The 18,670-nt window shown below is 45.7% G+C and overlaps 1 protein-coding gene across 7 annotated transcripts in view; it reads right to left on the reverse strand.

Moving 5' to 3' along the window:
• CLYBL (citramalyl-CoA lyase) overlaps window positions 1-18,670 on the reverse strand; it is a 229,700-nt gene that overhangs the window by 178,354 nt on the left and 32,676 nt on the right. The window contains exon 1 of one of the 7 annotated variants that reach the window (XM_064143832.1): window positions 8,013-8,050. The exons of the other annotated variants lie outside the window; for them this stretch is intronic. Within the exon in view, the coding sequence (XP_063999902.1) occupies window positions 8,013-8,035 (23 nt within the window). The 5' untranslated portion in view covers window positions 8,036-8,050. Of the gene's footprint in view, window positions 1-8,012; window positions 8,051-18,670 lie in introns of those variants that run through there. 7 annotated transcript variants of the gene reach the window in all.

The following is an 18,670-nucleotide window of genomic DNA, read 5'->3' on the forward strand; positions in this document are numbered from 1 at the left end:
TATATTTGGCCAGTGGTGTCTCATCATCTGATTATTTATTACTTATTTGATTCCATGATGATTCCAGAACATGGGAGGGAAATCTCATTTTGCTTTTCCTGAACTATGTTTTCCTTTAAAGTGTGGCAAGTTCTTTTCTCAGGGGGTTTTAAAAGAACCTAACTAAACTTCTAAACTTCTACTCCTCAGATAAGTGTAAATTGATCTTAAGTACCTTCAGCTTTCTCTCTCTCATGAAATGGTCCTCAGCAGTAGTGTGCATGGTGGTTGAATCACAAACCAGCAATGGCAACAATGAGGGCTGTACAAAGACTGTATGAAGGAGAGACACATCCTGATGCTGCCCAGTGTCTCAGAGTAATGGAAAGCCTTAGACATCCGCTTTGCTGATGTTTAATGTAGCACGAACACTGTTAACTCCTTTGCAAAGGGGAGGAAAGCCCTAGAAACCCTGTTTGGCTCCAGGGACACCAGAGGAAGCTCTCACTTCTCCAGGTATTTTGAAACCTGCACTTCTACCTGCACCAAAGCCACATAATCACATAATATGCAGTAACATACAAAAATAACCTTCAGGGAATTATCTAACAGTGCTTAGGGAACAGCAGCACTGGTTCGTGGATTTTGGTGGGCTGTATTCACGACTGCTGTAAAGCTGGAGCTGCACAGACCATGCAGTATCATTTCTTCCCTCATTTCCAAAAATTGATGAATTCTTAGCAGCTTGCTGCAAACGTGAAAATTAGCACAAACATTGGATTTTCAAATAATATTTAAGCTCTTCCAGAAGAATGGCCACTTAAAAAATTGGGGAGAAGCAACCAGAGAAACATCTGATTCTGAAGCATTACAGTAATATCATTATTTAATTCCTGAAATCTCTGGAGCAAACTGCTTCTTGAAGAAAAGTCTTCAAATTTCTCTTTGTAAACACCTGGGAATTACAATCTTGCCCATGCCACTAGGTCTGGACATAAAATACTAGAAGGATAATGTTGGTACTTGTCAGGCATCACAAATTGTGCTGGGGAAAGTATAGGCTGGATGTTAGGAGGAAGTTCTTGCCAGAGAGAGTGATTGGCATTGGAATGGGCTGCCCAGGGAGGTGGTGGAGTTGCTGTCCCTGGAGGCGTTCAAGAGAAGCCTGGATAAGGCACTTAGTGCCATGGTCTAGTTGACTGGATAGGGCTGGGGATAGGTTGGACTGGATGATCTTGGATGTCTCTTCCAACCTGGTTGATTCTATGATTCTGTGATTCTAATGAGAAATGTAAGATTTGGTGAGACTGAAGCTTGTATAGAAATAGTGAATATGCCTCAAGAGAAGCTGTAAACATCGATGTGCATCAGAATTCTGGTTTACTCATGGAAACTTTTTGCTAAGCCTCTGTTGTGAAAGAAGGATGATACAAGCAGCACTGTGCTGCTACCTTCAGTGTAAGATATCTGGTGCTGAGTCTCCTTCCACTCGCTCAGCCCTCACCAAACTACCTACTCCAAAATGAAATGATCTTTGGCACACGTGAGCGAATTGCTGCAGCACAGACATATCTGGACAGTAATTAATCACTCTGAATGCTCAATGTGTTTGGATATAAAATTAAGAAAGTGGAGTTGTTAAAAAATGACAGATTTAAGCACCATCTGGGCTCTGTGGCCACAGTGGCGCGAATTCCAAAGGAAGGCTTAACAGTGCATGATCCGAGAATCCCATCTGTCTCAGCTGAAACGAAACAAATAAATAAATAAACTGGCAGCCTCATTTACAAGGTTTTCCCAAGTTCCCCAGTTTGAAAATTAGCTTGCAATAGAATTAGAGGTACCACATCTTCAAAACACGTCTGGTGTTTTTTACATAAATGATTACTGTGTAACACCTCTACACAAAAATGTCTCTGTAGATACACCCATATTGATTGATACCTGCCTGAACATGAGCCAGCAGTGTGCCCAGGTGGCCAAGAGAGCCAGTGGCATCCTGGCCTGCATCAGGAATGGTGTGGTCAGCAGGAGCAGGGAGGTCATTCTGCCCCTGTACTCTGCACTGGTTAGACCACACCTTGAGTACTGTGTTCAGTTCTGGGCCCCCCAGTTTAGGAGGGACATTGAGATGCTTGAGCGTGTCCAGAGAAGGGCGACGAGGCTGGGGAGAGGCCTTGAGCACAGCCCTACGAGGAGAGGCTGAGGGAGCTGGGATTGGTTAGCCTGGAGAAGAGGAGGCTCAGGGCAGACCTTATTGCTGTCTACAACTACCTGAGGGGAGGTTGTGGCCAGGAGGAGGTTGCTCTCTTCTCTCAGGTGGCCAGCACCAGAACAAGAGGACACAGCCTCAGGCTGTGCCAGGGGAGATTTAGGCTGGAGGTGAGGAGAAAGTTCTTCACTGAGAGAGTCATTGGACACTGGAATGGGCTGCCCAGGGAGGTGGTGGAGTTGCCGTCCCTGGGGCTGTTCAAGGCAGGATTGGACGTGGCACTTGGTGCCATGGTCTAGCCTTGAGCTGTGTGGTAAAGGGTTGGACTTGATGATCTATGAGGTCTCTTCCAACCCTGATGATGATACTGTGATACTGTGATATAGAACAAACACTTTGAGGGGGCATTTCCTAGCGTGAGTGTGGGTAAATAAAAATGCAGTGCTAGTAGAAAGCTGATGTGAGATGACTCTTCAGTTGATTTAGGGAAGCCAAAGAGCGTTTCTGGCACTAAAAATCTCCTTCAGCTTCCTCCCCAAGCCACCGCTCACCTGCACCTGCACTACAGCAGCTCTTGTCTGGGGATGAAATGCACCATCTTTGGCTCCTCACAGACCTCCCTCTGGCCACCTTGCTACACCTTCCTCCAAGTGCAGGAAGCACTCAAACTAAAGTCATCTGCACCTAGATAACCCAAAGCGTATCTTCAAACAAACTTGCCTGCCATGGAAAACGAACATAAATCACCCAAGACAGATGAACACAGAATACACACACAACTACTTGCCTCAGAAAAGCATAGCATAGGGTTTTGAGTTTAGTGGTGAACCCCAGGGATACTCTGACAAAGTCCTCAGGAGTTTTAAAGTTTGTTCTAAGTGTCTCCCTTCATCTGGCTAAGCACCAGGTGAGCAGACTTTGTGCCCCATTGCTCAGGTCAGTGCTTTCTGTGTCAAGGCACCTCTTTTTGCTCTGATGTGAAGATGAAACCTTCCCTTAACTGGCAACTTCTGCCCTTGGCACATACTCCAACCCCCATGCTGGCCCAGCCTGGATGCAGCTTTACCCAAAGGAACAGAAACACCAAAATTGGCACCAAGGAAAGCCACACTCTTTTCTCCTACTCTGGAATCATGCTCTTGCTTTTCCTGCAGATGAGGGCAATGGGCAATGGAAAGATTACTATGGACTTCCATGGGCCTTTTCCAAGATCTTGAGGAAGGAGCTTCTCCAAGATGTTTGAATCTGCACCATCCTCTGCTCCAGCCAAGGATTGACCACTGCTCCTCTTGCATAGCCACTCTTCACTGAAATTAAGTCCTCCTTTCTACCCTGCCTACCTCCAACAGTTGAAAGAAGCTTCCCAGACATACCAGAAGGAAATATGTCCAAAAAGAACAAGTTACTAGCTTTATGTTTAAATAAAAGACAGCATATTATACATACTGTATAACATCATAGTTTCTTTCAGATAGAGACACTGTAATACAGCCTAACCCTGGAAAGGTTTTTGGCAGTATCTTTATTTTACCTTCAATAGATCTCTTTGTAATATGGAATATGTGAGTGCATTTTTATAGTTTCATAACATAACACTTCTTTGGCTTTGCTCTGCTCTCATGCTTTAATTTCTGCTGCACATTTTGGTAGGAGAATTATTTAGTCCCAAATGGATGAGCAAATAGGCAATATCTCAGTTAAAATGGTTTTTAAATCAGTGGCATTAGGCTTGCTTATGCCTTCCTGTTTTTTAAATGTGTTGTGTAGTTTGTAGGGCTTTCCTTTTAGAAAACTCATAAAACTCCTGTAGACATGACCAAGAGCTCACCAAGAAGACAACATAGACAATGAATTTCCATGTAGCTCCATACACAAAGTGGCCTTGTAAATAAACAGAATGCACTATTTTCCAAGGAAGACAAACATTTCATAGGTAGCTGCTACAAATTATGAAGATTAGATATAAAAAGGGGCAAATGTGATTATTCTTAAATCTTTTTTCAGTAGATGTCTAGCAGGAAGATGGTCTCTGCATAATCACAGAAATCAAAGTGTAAGTCAAGGAATTTGGAAAGCTATCACAGGAAAGCAAGCCTCCATAAACCAGAATCATGTCAGGGGCTGAAGCTGGTGAGCAGCAGACATTTGCTGCTTCACTGAAGCTGCTCTGCCAGGAAGGTCTCAGCACCTCCAATGGTTGGGCTCTGGGGCCCTGTAAAGGTAATCTGGCAAGGACCGCCCTGCTAGCCTGCACTCCTCAAACACACTGCACACAGGCTCCTCCACTGCTGCTGGTCTGCTACTAACAGAAATGAGATTCAGTGGAACAATAACATAAGTACCGAATATACAAATGACAGGTGGGCTACATCTCAGGTGACAGTGACTGCCAACAGCGAGTGCAGCACCGGGCTGTGGCAGGCAATTGGTGGAGCTTGCACGGGCATTCCTACACATCTTTCCTGCAAAGAATACATTTCTGAGGCACTTTGAGATGCCTTATTTCTGGAAGATAACCACAGATACAGATTATTGGCATAATTATTGTAATCTACATTTTACATCAACAAGCAAGCAAAAAAAAAAAAACCCAAACCCAAAACATTTTCTTAGCAAACAGTACATCTATTTAGGAATTTCCTAGCAGTCAGACAAAGGATGTGTCTGTTCTCTCAGCAGACATTGCATTAAAAAATGAATACACTTCCTCAAAAGGCCATTTTTCCCCCTGCAAATAAACCAGCACCTGACTACAATTTTTCCTTTGTTTATCAATTCTTAAGTTTTAACATAGGATGAAAAAAGATCTTTTTATCTGTAGAGTTTCAAAGTGATGTAAAACCTCTGTAGTGTAAAATCAGGCACAGAGTATTTCAAATAAGCTGAATTATTAGAATACTACTGGATAGTCAATTAAATATAATATTTTCACAGCATGATAAAGTGAGATACACTATAAATAAGACAGGTTTTATCACTTTGGTTCTTTCATTATTAAGATTAGATGCTAGTGTTTATATGTGCAAAATTAGTATGAGTTTCTCTCTGAAGGAGTTTTTGTACCAGTTAGCTAAGAAAATAATCAACTGAACTTTATCACCACATATCTTCTTGGGGACACAGTCCTCAGAAAGGGGAAACATTTTCATGTTGTGCTGTTGTGGCAAGGGCAGCTGTGCTTGGTGTGCACCAGCGTGGGGTCAAATGTCCTATGGGCCACTGATTAGTTTGCATTGCATTTGCTATCATCTCCACTTTAAGCAGAACAGCTGTGTAAACTGAAGGGAAAGGACAGTGGATGAGTTTTATGCTGGGGTCTGAGAGATGTGCAGGCCAGGTGCTGGGGTGGGGCAGGTGGTCCAGCTGTGGTCCAGCTGTGGCCCCAATGCTGGAAAGCAAACATCCCTCTGCTACCCCCATGGAAAGCAAAAGCTAAGCACCTTGGGCTGCAAGACACACGTGAAGACACAGTGGGAGCCAACACCACAGAAAAGGAAGGAAACAGAGGAGTGTATCCCAGCTTGGCCAAATTATTTCAGAGAGGACACAGAACACTGAGGGGCCAGAGACTAAACAATTGCTCCAGACAGCAAACTTTGGACATATACACAAATGACAGGTGGGCTACGGTTTTGAGCATCACTGTGGTCAGGCACATCTCCAGCATGTGCCTTCCATGTCCTGTGAGGCAACTGATCTGAACTCAGGTGGGATAAGGGTAGCATCTGACACAGGTCACTCAGCTTGTGCTCAGCTACCAATGGATGGCTTACTCTATTTCAGGCTTGCAACTGTTTTGCAGCTCTTGGGTGATTTGAAACCCACCTGTGTCTTGCACGTTTTGACCTATAAAAGGGCTTGAAATGAGTGTCTGCCTTGTTCTGCTATGCACTCCTATGAGGAATTGTAAATACTTGTGAGACTGCTGGATGAAAGGAGTAAAACTATAATTACCATAAAGCAAAACATATAAGCTTTTTCCTTGTGGGAAATCTTCTCATTTTCCATAAAATTTCGATGAAAATTAGCCCAGAGTGATCCTAACCACATTAAAAAAAAACCCCAAAGCCCAACCAATGTATTTGTTATACATTTAGCACTGAAATTGGTTGGCTCTAAAGAGTTTTGACTGCAAGAAGTAAACTTAAGAGACTAAAAGATAAAATAAAAATCCAGTGCAGAACTCAAATTACGATTAAACCGAGTTAAATCACAGCATGTGTTGGTACTAATTTCCACTCTCAGAGGCAAATCATTTCCAAAACATCCCGAACTCGCTGTAATTACCCAGCCGATGGCTGCTTAGGAGCAGGCAGTGCACCATTTCAAGGACAAACCTTTACAGAAGCGGAGAAGCCACCGAAGTTCTATGAAGATTAATAGAAATCTGAACTGCGCTACATCTTAAATAAACAAAAGCTTTTGTAGGCGTGCTGAAAGGCCCATAAAAGTAAACTACAACCTCGGCAAAGCCTTTTAAACTGACAAAACAGCACGGCAGAGGTCAGGGAGGCAGGCGGGTCAGCAAAGCCCTGCCCGCAGGTTTGGAGGTCGGTCCCTCTCCCGGCTTGCGTGGGGGCCTCGCCGGGGCCGAGGAGAAACCCCACCGCCAATCCTTCCTCCGCTGGAGCAGGAACACTTGAGCTGCCCTTCTGTCTCAACAAAACTTTAGTTTGCTGATTGGGCACGAAACAAAAGCCAGACAGCGGGACGCGATTTATAAGGGGGCAGGGTAGGCTGACATGCTATTGTATTCCAGAGGTATCCACAAGCCGTTAATTCCATTTTAACATTGTTAATAAGACTGTTAACACATCTGACTTTGTTTAGAGACTTTGAAAACATCAACAAACTAAAGAACAAACAAACAAACAAACAAAAAACCACCACCCCCACCCATCAACACTCCAGCCCCTTCGCCAGAAGTAAAATCTAATCTTTTCAAATAGCATCAAACGTCCAAACGTGACGCTTCTGCCTGTGCGGATGTGAGAAGGAGGAGGAGGAGGAGGAGGGACGACAGGGAGGCTCAGGGACGTGCGTTCACGTCTGCTTCGTCCTCTCCTTAGACTATTTAGTTAATCACATTTTCCTGGTTAAATTTGAAGGACTCGTTTCTAACATCGCTGCCGTTTTGAGGAGAGAGAACAAACCTGCATTCCCCCTCCTCTGCACACACCTCCCTTCCCTTGCTCGCACTCGCACGCAGGCAAATGTGCAGATTTAATCAGTGTGGAATGTTTTAAATGAATAATTGGGTCTGACAGATTTATTGCAGTTAATTTTGCAATAGAATGAAAAAATGTTTGGATCTCAGCCTTTAAAGTATTAGGAAAACAATTAATCCATCACATAACGGAAATTCCTGTATTACACCCTCATGTCCAATTAAATAATGTCAAGTAATCTTGCATTGTAAACCGCTGAATATTGAAGCACAAAACATTGGGGGACTATGTTTTAATTTTTTTTTTTTCAGGAGCCTTGAAACAAAACTCACATTAAATTAAAATCAGGTGCTTCAATAAAAGGATTTTTTGGTCTGTTTTATATGGAGACGATTTCTTTTAAAAAGAAAAGCTAACAAAGAAGAAATCCCAGCAAACAAACAAAACCCCAGCCTTACTCAAAAAAACACTGATTTCCCTTTTGCTTTCCAGCTTTCACATCAAGAACACGGTCTTCGCAAGACAATCTCAAAGCAAACCAAAAGCGTTAAGAAGTGTACAGCCATGTGGGGGGGGGGAAGTCAGTCTTTAAGAGAAGATAACCAGCATTTCTCTTTTTCAGCAGGCAGAGGGGCTGATTCCGGGGTACTTACTCAGGCACAACTCTCTCAGACATCAAGCCGTGTTTTGCTTGAATAACATCCCGTAGAATCGAGTCCGCATTTTGGGAACAACTGACAGCAAACTTCTGAGACTGAAAGTGAGATTCATTTGTCTTTGTTTACAGCCCAAAGCTGCTAATGGTGTAAAATTGCTTAATGTCACACACTACATCTCTTTTTTTTTTAATTAAAGGTAAAACAAACCAAACAAATCAACAAAACCCAAAATGCCTGCAAATCAAAGAGCTTTTCCAGAATAACAGAAATATTGATTTATGAATGTCTTGCCTGCCCCTGAAATTTGAAACTTGGCAAAATCATCCCGTTCGACTGCTGTACAAAAGGTCCCTGAAGCGTGTTATAGTAGGGACCTGTGAGCTTCCCAAACACTTTCGACTCTTTCTAAACTAGGGAAGATGGAGCTGAGGTTTCAGGGCTCCCCTCAAGTAGAGTGAAATGAAAACACTGACAAGACTTTTAATACCGCAGATGTTTAAGAGGAGTATGTTTCGCTGTTTTTACGGGGAGACTGCTGACCGTCCTGCAGCAGGCAAAGTAAGGAACACAGGGACAAAAAGAGATTGGAGCACGTGTCACTAAAGAAAGGCTGGGGGGTAATAAAGAAAAAGGAAAGAAAAGGAGAAAAAAAAAAAGTTGGAGGCACTGAAGAAGTAAATACAGAATCACAAGGAAACATCCTTTTTCCAGCAAGTCAATGGCAAAAATAACAAACTGAAATCTCAGGTCACATTTAGGACAATAAATATTGCAATGCCTTGCTGGCACCTTTGTTAAGGCACCGTCGGCATGGCTGGACAGATGAAAACGGGGATTGCGTTGAATGAAAGAAGTGTAACTCTTGGCCACCATCGTTCAATTTGGTTTTCCAATTACAATGCGGTGCTTATTTTGCTGGTTTCTTACAATCTTGACGTTCTGGATACCCACATTGCCATCCAACTATTTCTGTTGCCATAACAACATCAGAAATTTGGTCCTCAACGTCCTTTCTAATAAAACAATTTTGGAACTAGGGAGCTTTCTAGAGGCAGGATGGTTTCTCGATTTAGGCAGCTTACATCTTTGTCACAAGAAGCCTACTTGTTTCTGTTTCCCTAAAAAAATAATTTCTTAATTTGAAAATTTTGTGTGTATCCCCACTCCTTCCTGACACTGGAAATAGTCCTGTTGCTATAAGCAGCTTTTCTGGAGGACTTGCGAAAGGATTTTCAATAAATAAACAATCTACATCAGCCAGGGGACCACCTTCTAAGGCTTACAAAAAGGGGAGAATTTCTGTACATGCACACCAGCATCTGAAATAACAAGCAAAATTTCTCCATCTATCCACTGGATGCTTTTCAAGATCTTTAAAACCTAAATATACAACAAAAAAAAAATACTTTGAAAGTGTAATAGTGCTGCATATTCTATATGCAGTCACTTGGGAGATCCTCATCCCTCTTGCAATGTGACTGAAGCTGTCTTTAGGAGCTGCCCCTTGGCATAGCTAATATGCTTTCCATTTTCTCAGATCAGCTCAGACTGAGTGGAATAATAAAAAAACCCAACCCAAACCAACCATTCTTTACCACTAAATAAATTGGATTCCTAGCACAACCTGCAAAACAATGGCCAAGAGGATGTGACTAACAAACGCTGAGGGAAGAGTCAAGCTGCCCTCTCTTTGCATATGCAGAGAAACAGAAGTCATTGAGGTTGGGGTACCCCCATTTAACATATCTGTGCATTTCAATAAGCTGAGAGAAACAATGCCCAGCATTCAAAAGTTGCAAATTACTGGGAATACACTGTGAAATGTGGATAGCCAATAACACTGAAAGATGTTTAAAAGTATTTAAGTCTCTGGGGGTTGTTTTGTTTTGTTAAGGAAAAGGAGAGGAAGAAATCATAATCCTCCGGGAAAATAATCATGGATGGAGAAGAAACTGTACCCATTAGACATACAAGAAAATTCACGAAGGGGGAAAAATGGTTCAAATCTGTTTTTTAACAGAACAAGTATTTATACCCTTTTCATGCACTGGTCAAAGCCAGGCAAAGAGTTATGTTGCTTATGTTAACTGATGATCCTCAGACAAGTATTTCATGCCCTTGCTGCCGACGGCAGGCAGGCACTTACACACCTACACACCAACATAAAGGGCAGTTAAGGTGAAAACCAAAAATTCTTCCTCCCCCCCTCATTTTTCCCCCCTTTTTGATGTTACCAATGGCATTTCTACAGTTGCTAAAAGGACCGTGGTGGGAATTGTGCCACTTCCAAGCAGCAAGGTTTGCAGCCCAAGGTGGAGGACGCCCACGCCATGCCCAGGAAAAGGTGTGTGGGGTGTACGTGTATCCTCCCCACGAGAGTTAAAATCCCCTCGGTGAAACAGACAGAAGAACAAACCAACAAAACTCCAAACTCCATCTCAAACCCTCGCCCATGCTTCCTTCGTCTGTATGAAAATGTCTCCTTTTTTTGACGTGGGGTGAAGATTCTTACCCCTCGAGGCTCCCCCTCCACTCGGGACGGCCGGGCCCACGCCACGCTAGGGAAAACCAGAGCCTCTAGTGACACCCACCGACCCCGCCGCAAAACGCAGCTCGGAACACCCCCACCCCGACGGGCAGCGGCGAGCAGAGGCCAGGCAGGGACGTCGGCAAAGGCGAGGGCTGGGGCAGGCAGGGAAGGAGACAGGGATACAGGCAAGGGCAGGCGAGTGGTGCCGGCAGGGCTGTGGGCAGGGGTAGGAAGGAGTACAGATGGAGGCAAACAGGGATTTTGGGCAGCGGCAGGTACGGGGCGGGGTGTGTGGGTCAGGCAGGGGTGCAGTACAGCGCAAGTAGGGGCAGAGAGCAATGTATGCAGGGTTGCGGGCAGGGATTCAGGCATGGGTGCGGGGGCTGGAAGGGGTGCGGGCAGGGGGCAGGCAAGAAAGCCATCAGCTCAGCATTCCTGGCTGGCTTTAGATCTCTGACAATTGTTCACCCTTCCCTCCCGGCGGCGCAAGGGGGGAAGCAACCACTTCAAAGAGGAAACTTTCTGTATAAGGCTGGGACGAGAGTTGTTGTCCCTCCGCTACCAGGACTATTATTATTAATATTCTAATATTGACATTCCTTTTTTCTTTTTTTTTTTTTTTGGTCAGCTTCCTAATGAAGCTGTTGTTAATCCTGGGAAAGGAGGAGGCAACGGGCGGCCAGGGAGGTGTGCGCACTGATAATTCCCTTTCCAATTTGTTTTCCCCTAAAGAAAATGAAAAATGTATCTGGCAAAGGAATTAGCCAGCAGCATTCTGTGTCCTTACTCCCGTGGGGCACCGAGGGAGGCCAGGCTCTGGGGTGAGTCTCTTCAGCCCCAGGCCAAGCCACAACACCTTCTAGCACCTTCTGTCCGAGGATTTTCAAAGGGCTGTACAAACACTAATTAATTACCCCTGCTCCATACCCATACAAACGGGATCCATTTTACAGATGGAGAACTGCTTGCACAAGGAGCCCCTGTGAGTCACCCCTATCCACAGCTGAGACAGAAATTAAAATACTCATTTTCCTCAACTTTAAATATAAAACCCATGGATCACTTTACTGTTTCAGGGGATGGGGAGAGAGAGGCTGAAGGGGAATTAATTGCATTCAGCCTAGAGACACATAAAACCTAAAAGAGAGAAGTAACAGGGCAGTCTCCTCACATTCACACCCGTTTGCACAGTGTTTTAACCCCAAATGCTTTATGCAGTCAAAACAACACCAAAAATAATTAAAAATCATTGGGAGGAGAGGCAAACTGATTTGAAAAATCTGGGCACGCTCATAGCTGCTCAGTTGAGCCTCTAACCAGCTGAAGGGACAGTTTGGTAGAGAGAAAGGAGAAGGATCTCCCTGGTGTTAGGAACTACAAAGGAGGAGACTCCAGCATCAATACAGGCCAGAGTGCGGGAGACGGAGACTGGAGACAAATACTGATAGGAATGGGGGGGGGGGGGGGAGTCATGGGGATAGATGGGGACCAGATTTTCCAGGGCAACTGAAGATGCAGACAGGCACCTGGCAGGATTTCAAAAGCAAATGAGCAAGATAGGTACCTAAATCCCACCGATTTCAATGGATGGGAGGATGTCTCTAACCTGCTTATGCTATTTTGAAAATCCCATTAAGCGCCAGCTGCATGTTTAGCAACCCAAACACACTGGAAAATTTATTGTAAGGCTCCGGGATGGATAAATTTTAAGAGCAAAGCACTGTTGTGCTGATGTCAAGGATTAAAAACAAAGTCAGATTGCTTCCCTGCTCCAAAAGGAATCAAGTGGTTAAGAACCAAAGAACATTTCTCTGTATTAAAAAAAAATAATTTGCATCTGCACATCTAGCCTTCCTTCGTTTCAGCTCCTCTCTTCGCTGTAATAAATCAACTGGAGTGAGCGGGGATTTAAGGCAGAAAACAAATACCACTCTCAGGCTCCTGATACAAGTGAGCAAGTGTTAGAGATAGGGCAGGGGACAGGTAGGTGCTGGGCTATGTAGTGAGGCAGTAAGGTGGCTGGGGACACTGCTGCGATGGCAACATGTCACTGCAAATGCAGGGAGGCCAGAGAGAACAGGCAGGCACTGGAGAGCAGCTTTGCCATCATGCTCATGTGCAACCAGGTGACATCCCTTTACTTTTAGGAAGTGCATTCAGGCAACTCCGCAAGGGCAGTATGCTATCATGACTTAACTGTGTATTGCACATAGGCAACTCTGCAAGGGCAGTATGCTGTCATGACTTAACTATGTATTGCACATAGGCAACTCTGCAAGGGCAGTATGCTATCATGACTTAACTGTGTATTGCACATAGGCAACTCTGCAAGGGCAGTATGCTGTCATGACTTAACTGTGTATTGCACATAGGCAACTCTGCAAGGGCAGTATGCTGTCATGACTTAACTGTGTATTGCACATAGGCAACTCTGCAAGGGCAGTATGCTGTCATGACTTAACTATGTATTGCACATAGGCAACTCTGCAAGGGCAGTATGCAGTCATGACTTAACTGTGTATTGCACATAGGCAACTCTGCAAGGGCAGTATGCTGTCATGACTTAACTGTGTATTGCACATAGGCAACTCTGCAAGGGCAGTATGCTATCATGACTTAACTGTGTATTGCACATAGGCAACTCTGCAAGGGCAGTATGCTGTCATGACTTAACTATGTATTGCACATAGGCAACTCTGCAAGGGCAGTATGCTGTCATGACTTAACTGTGTATTGCACATAGGCAACTCTGCAAGGGCAGTATGCTGTCATGACTTAACTGTGTATTGCACATAGGCAACTCTGCAAGGGCAGTATGCTATCATGACTTAACTGTGTATTGCACATAGGCAACTCTGCAAGGGCAGTATGCTGTCATGACTTAACTATGTATTGCACATAGGCAACTCTGCAAGGGCAGTATGCTGTCATGACTTAACTGTGTATTGCACATAGGCAACTCTGCAAGGGCAGTATGCTGTCATGACTTAACTGGGTATTGCACATACACTGTTACGAATTATAGCATTAATGAGATACAGATTATTTTTATCTCTGATTTGTCAGTGTGGATTTTCCTATACATTTTTATGATATCATTTGTATTTTTAAAGGAAACTGTTAAAATAGCATTGTTGACAGAACGTCAGGCTTTCCTACAAGTTTGCTTTAAACATTTAGGTAGCAGCTGTCCCTTCATAACCGACAAACTTTTAAATCCACAGAGTAAAAAGCCTCAAAAGACAATTTTGTAAAGACAGACTTTCTGAAAGGTCCTTCAAAAAGCATTTCTAAAGCATTTTAACACCAACAGCTACACTGACACAGCAAAACCATTGTTTTGCGCCAGTTTTGTTTTGCTCCATACAGCTGTGTTTTCACAGATGCAAAACCATGTGTCTTCAGCAAAAGGTCTACTCTTCCCTTCAGATGTGAATGAAGATCAAAGGTTCAAACACAGAAATACAAGCTCCTTTTCCCTTTGGAACATGTTTTTATTTTTTGCAGTGGCTCTAAACCAGAATTTCCATCTGTTGTCCTTAGGCAGTGTACAGGTTAACCTTAACAGACGGGTTTGCAATGCTGTTATCTCAACCAAGAGGCACAGAGATGAATCACTCTTGCATGTAGGCTCTGACCATCTCACCAAGCAGCAGAAGCAGGCTTGTCTTAGGCAACCAGTCGTCATTTCATGGAGCTGATGACAGAGTTGTTCCTTCTTTTCCAACAAAACACTAGGAATTGCCTGAATATTACCTGACCACGGTTACATTTTAAATTCCCCAGCCTGATTTTATGTTGCAACGAACTGCTCTAATTCCTTTGGATGAAATGGCAGTGTTTCACTTTACAGCATGAGAGATTTACGTCTACGCATTTAGACAGTACCACTTGACATTTTGTCCCTGCTTCTTCATCAGGCTGGTTGGAAACAGCCAGGGTACTAACGTTTGCCTAGCTGGCTGTAAAAGTGTGGCTATCTTGATGGAGGTACTAAAGTGAATTGTTGCTGTTTATACGACTAGCTGGGAACAATTTACCTATGTTCCACAATAAAGGCTCTATAAAAAGTAAAGTACTTGCAGCAGTTACACCCTAGAAAACAGCACTGAAGTGATGGGAGAAGCTTCTGGGCCGAAGGCAGACAGTAACGGTGCAAGTACGTATTTTACAGGGTAATTCGATCTCCAAACATCCACACGGCGGTACGCTTTCATGCATCCACACGCTCAGCTTGCTGCAACGGCAGCAGGACACGCAGCGCGGGGCTGCATCTGGCGACGAGGCAGCTCCGCCAGGCGACCGCGGGCGGCCTCCCGGGGCTCCCCGCGGCCGCGGCCAGCGCTGCCGCTGCCCTCGGAGCCCGCCGCGCCTGCAGGTGCGTGACGTCACCGCGCCGCGGGCTCCCGGGGGGTGCGCGGACGGGCACTCGCGCCGCCCGCCGCGGGCCACCCAGCCGCTGCCCCCGCCCCCCCCCGCCCTGCCCGCACTCTGCGCCGCGCCGCGCCGCTCCGCCGGGGCAGCACTGCCATCTAGCGGCCGTCGTGCCCGGCCGGGCGGGGAGCGTTGCGCTGCGCCAGGCCTAATGAGGACCCGGCTGCGCAGGGGCTTCGCCTGAGAATTCGCGCATCTGCCGCTGGCCCGCTTTCCCTGCCGGGCACGTCGGCTCTGGGGAAGGATGCAACCAGCTTTCCGCGTGTGAGGCCGCCGGGAGCCGGCACAGCGCCCTCTGCCTTCGAGGTTACCAACGGGAGGAGCTTTTACCATCAACGCGTACAGCGCGGGGCTGTTTGCCCCGTACCCGAGCCGGAGGGCTCCCGGATCTGTTCCTTTTCTTGTCCCGCACACCGTGGCCTCACGGAGGTCCCAACCTCTGCGTCTGCAATGCCCATCGAAACGCTGCCCCAGCTGCCCCTGCACTCGCTGGGGGAATGGAGTGGATCTGGATCAGCAACTTTGTTCCAAATTCACCCCACTCCCCACTTGTCTACGTGGATGGACAGACGGACAGAAATGTATTCCCATTGGCAAGCACTGCTGCCTGGAGAGAGACATTTAACTGAGAAAGGAAGCAAAGCATTACCGTGGCTGGCTGCCAGCACTGTCACCAACAGGGCAAAGGGCCAAACCCATCCAGCATCCCCACTAGCATACTGCTGTGGCCATCCCCATTTCTCAGCCTGGAAAACAACCAGCTGTAAAGAAACAATTCTGAAGGTGCAAGAAGGGCTAGCATTGTTGCTGCCACCAGGGAGGTCGCTGGGGTATGTGGTGGAAGTCATAGTCCCTCAATACCCCAGCAGTGCTCAGCCTGAGTGGCTCTGCACTGGCAGAAGAAGCCACAGCTGGCATTGTCCAGTCGTGTAGCTTTGCCCACACAATGCATGTGCCACCTCCTGAACTGTGCTGGTGGAGGGCTGCTTGAGGCCCAGTGTCAGTGAAGACAGATGAATCACTTGGTACTTACATCAGGCTGCATAAAACCTCAGCACCCACAACCCCATGGTGGTGGCAGTGCCATGTCACACCACATGAGATGGAAGTGTCGCAGGATAAAAGAGCACTGGGACCCTGCCCTGTCCCAAGAAGCAGGGCTAGTGGGTGGCACAGCTTAGCAGCCCAGCACCAATGTGAGTACAAGGCAAAGGGCAGTTGTGGCATCACACCAACCCACACCAGCTGTTCTCTGCGGGATGCCAAGACCAATTGCATGGCTTGGGCAGCCCACTGGGATGGGATAATCATCATCACAGTTGGCCCCTAGGTCCGTTTAGGTAAGACTGCTACCAGAGAATACATACCTCTACCCACAGAGATGGGAATCTTCTCCAAACTTTTCCCAGAAACAGTGGCTACTCTGTGATAGCACGGTGCAAAACAGCCCCTCATCCCACAGAACACTTCCCCAGAAGCTGCCTGGCAAGTGCAGATTTGCACATTTGATGGGCCTGCATTGAAGACCAGTAAGACCTTGGATTAGACTTGCTTGGTACTTTAATGAGTATTAAATTCACGCTGCCAGCAGCAGTCCCCAAAAGCAAGCTATGCAAATCACACTCTGATAAAAATGCACGGCGATGCTGTTATGTGAAGAAACCAGCACAATCATGGAAGAATACCTCATCAGCAACTCTTCTTTGGAAGAAGCCTCCAATGGGCACAGTAGGATTTAATTTGTACTTTTTTTTTTTTTTTCCAATAAAGAGTAAAAAAAAAACCCCAAACCAACAGTTAATAGACTTTGGCATTGCCAAAGTTAATTGCCAAGTAAGCTTTTGTCAACTTCAGCCTTTTGTTTTCTCTTGTGTAAGTATCTCGAAATATTCAGGGTAAAGGCAGTGACACAGTTCTGGAGCAGAACAGGAGAGAAAATGAGCTTATGCTGAAGAATCAGTTGAACACCTGTATTTTTGCTGTGAGATTGTCAGTTCTTTGTAGGTCCTTTTAGAAAGAATTTGGTACAAGTCAGCATTTATCACTAATTCAAATAAAACTCTTACAAGTTATCAGAAAGAGAGAGCAGAAGGCAAAATCTTTTCTTGTTCTGTACAGCTCCAGCTCTGGTGGCTTTTGCTCCTTACAGAAGCAGACACGGGGTCTATGAGCTCAGTATCACAGTATCATCAGGGTTGGAAGAGACCTCACAGATCATCAAGTCCAACCCTTTACCACAGAGCTCAAGGCTAGACCATGGCACCAAGTGCCACGTCCAATCCTGCCTGGAACAGCTCCAGGGACGGCGACTCCACCACCTCCCTGGGCAGCCCATTCCAGTGCCCAATGACTCTCTCAGTGAAGAACTTTCTCCTCACCTCCAGCCTAAATCTCCCATGGCGCAGCCTGAGGCTGTGTCCTCTCGTTCTGGTGCTGGCCACCTGAGAGAAGAGAGCAACCTCCTCCTGGCCACAACCACCCCTCAGGTAGTTGTAGACAGCAATAAGGTCACCCCTGAGCCTCCTCTTCTCCAGGCTAACCAATCCCAGCTCCCTCAGCCTCTCCTCGTAGGGCTGTGCTCAAGGCCTCTCCCCAGCCTCGTCGCCCTTCTCTGGACACGCTCAAGCATCTCAATGTCCCTCCTAAACTGGGGGGCCCAGAACTGAACACAGTACTCAAGGTGAGGTCTAAGCAGTGCAGAGTACAGGGGCAGAATGACCTCCCTGCTCCTGCTGACCACACCATTCCTGATGCAGGCCAGGATGCCACTGGCTCTCTTGGCCACCTGGGCACACTGCTGGCTCATGTTCAGGCGGGTATCAATCAGTACCCCCAGATCCCTCTCTGTCTGGCTGCTCTCCAGCCACTCCGACCCTAGCCTGTATCTCTCCATGGGGTTGTTGTAGCCAAAGTGCATGTTCCCCCATGACTTCTGTGCAAACCAGAAGGATAGAAACTTAAATCTTGCTGCTACAGCATTTCATCGCTACTTACTGCTACTTCCCAACAACAGCCAAAAGTGCAGTGAAACTCTTACTGGTTGATTTTTTTTTTTTTTTTTTGTATTAAGAAAGACTTAAAAAAACCCTACCAAAATCCAACCAAAAAGCCCTCAACCAACACCCTCTCCCTCCCCAACAAACAAACAAATAATCAAAGGTTTGACATTTTACTATTTCAGTCAAAACTGGAAGGCCAAAGAGTACAGGTACAATCTGATCTACCACATTCATTTCACTGGCCCTCTAGATTCCTAATGGCAAAGTAGGAAAAGGAAAAGAAGGGTAAGTGGGAGAGAGAGTGAGGAAAAAAAGAAAACAAAATGTTGTTTTCTTTAAACAGCAGAAGCATCAAGTGGGAAAAAATAACTGCAAAACTCCAGATACTTTGCTATACATTTTTCAGCCAAATCTAACATCACCTGAACAGGTTCTTAGTCAAGATGTACGATATCAGCCAATGGATGGATTTACTCTTCATAGAGAATATGGAAACCCCTCTTGTTCTTGTTAAATTGATTATGTATCTGTTTCCATTGACTGAGTACCCCTGTTGGAAGAAAGCCTGTGCAGCTCAGCTAGGGAGAGAAAAAGGAAAACATGAAATGCTTCTCAGTGAGCACTGTGCTAAGCAGCAACCATAAAACCTCTGCCAGCAGGACACCTACAGCTTTCGGTGATTAAAGGCT

This window comes from Pogoniulus pusillus, chromosome 5, assembly GCF_015220805.1.
Source record: "Pogoniulus pusillus isolate bPogPus1 chromosome 5, bPogPus1.pri, whole genome shotgun sequence".
NCBI classification, from domain to species: domain Eukaryota; kingdom Metazoa; phylum Chordata; class Aves; order Piciformes; family Lybiidae; genus Pogoniulus; species Pogoniulus pusillus.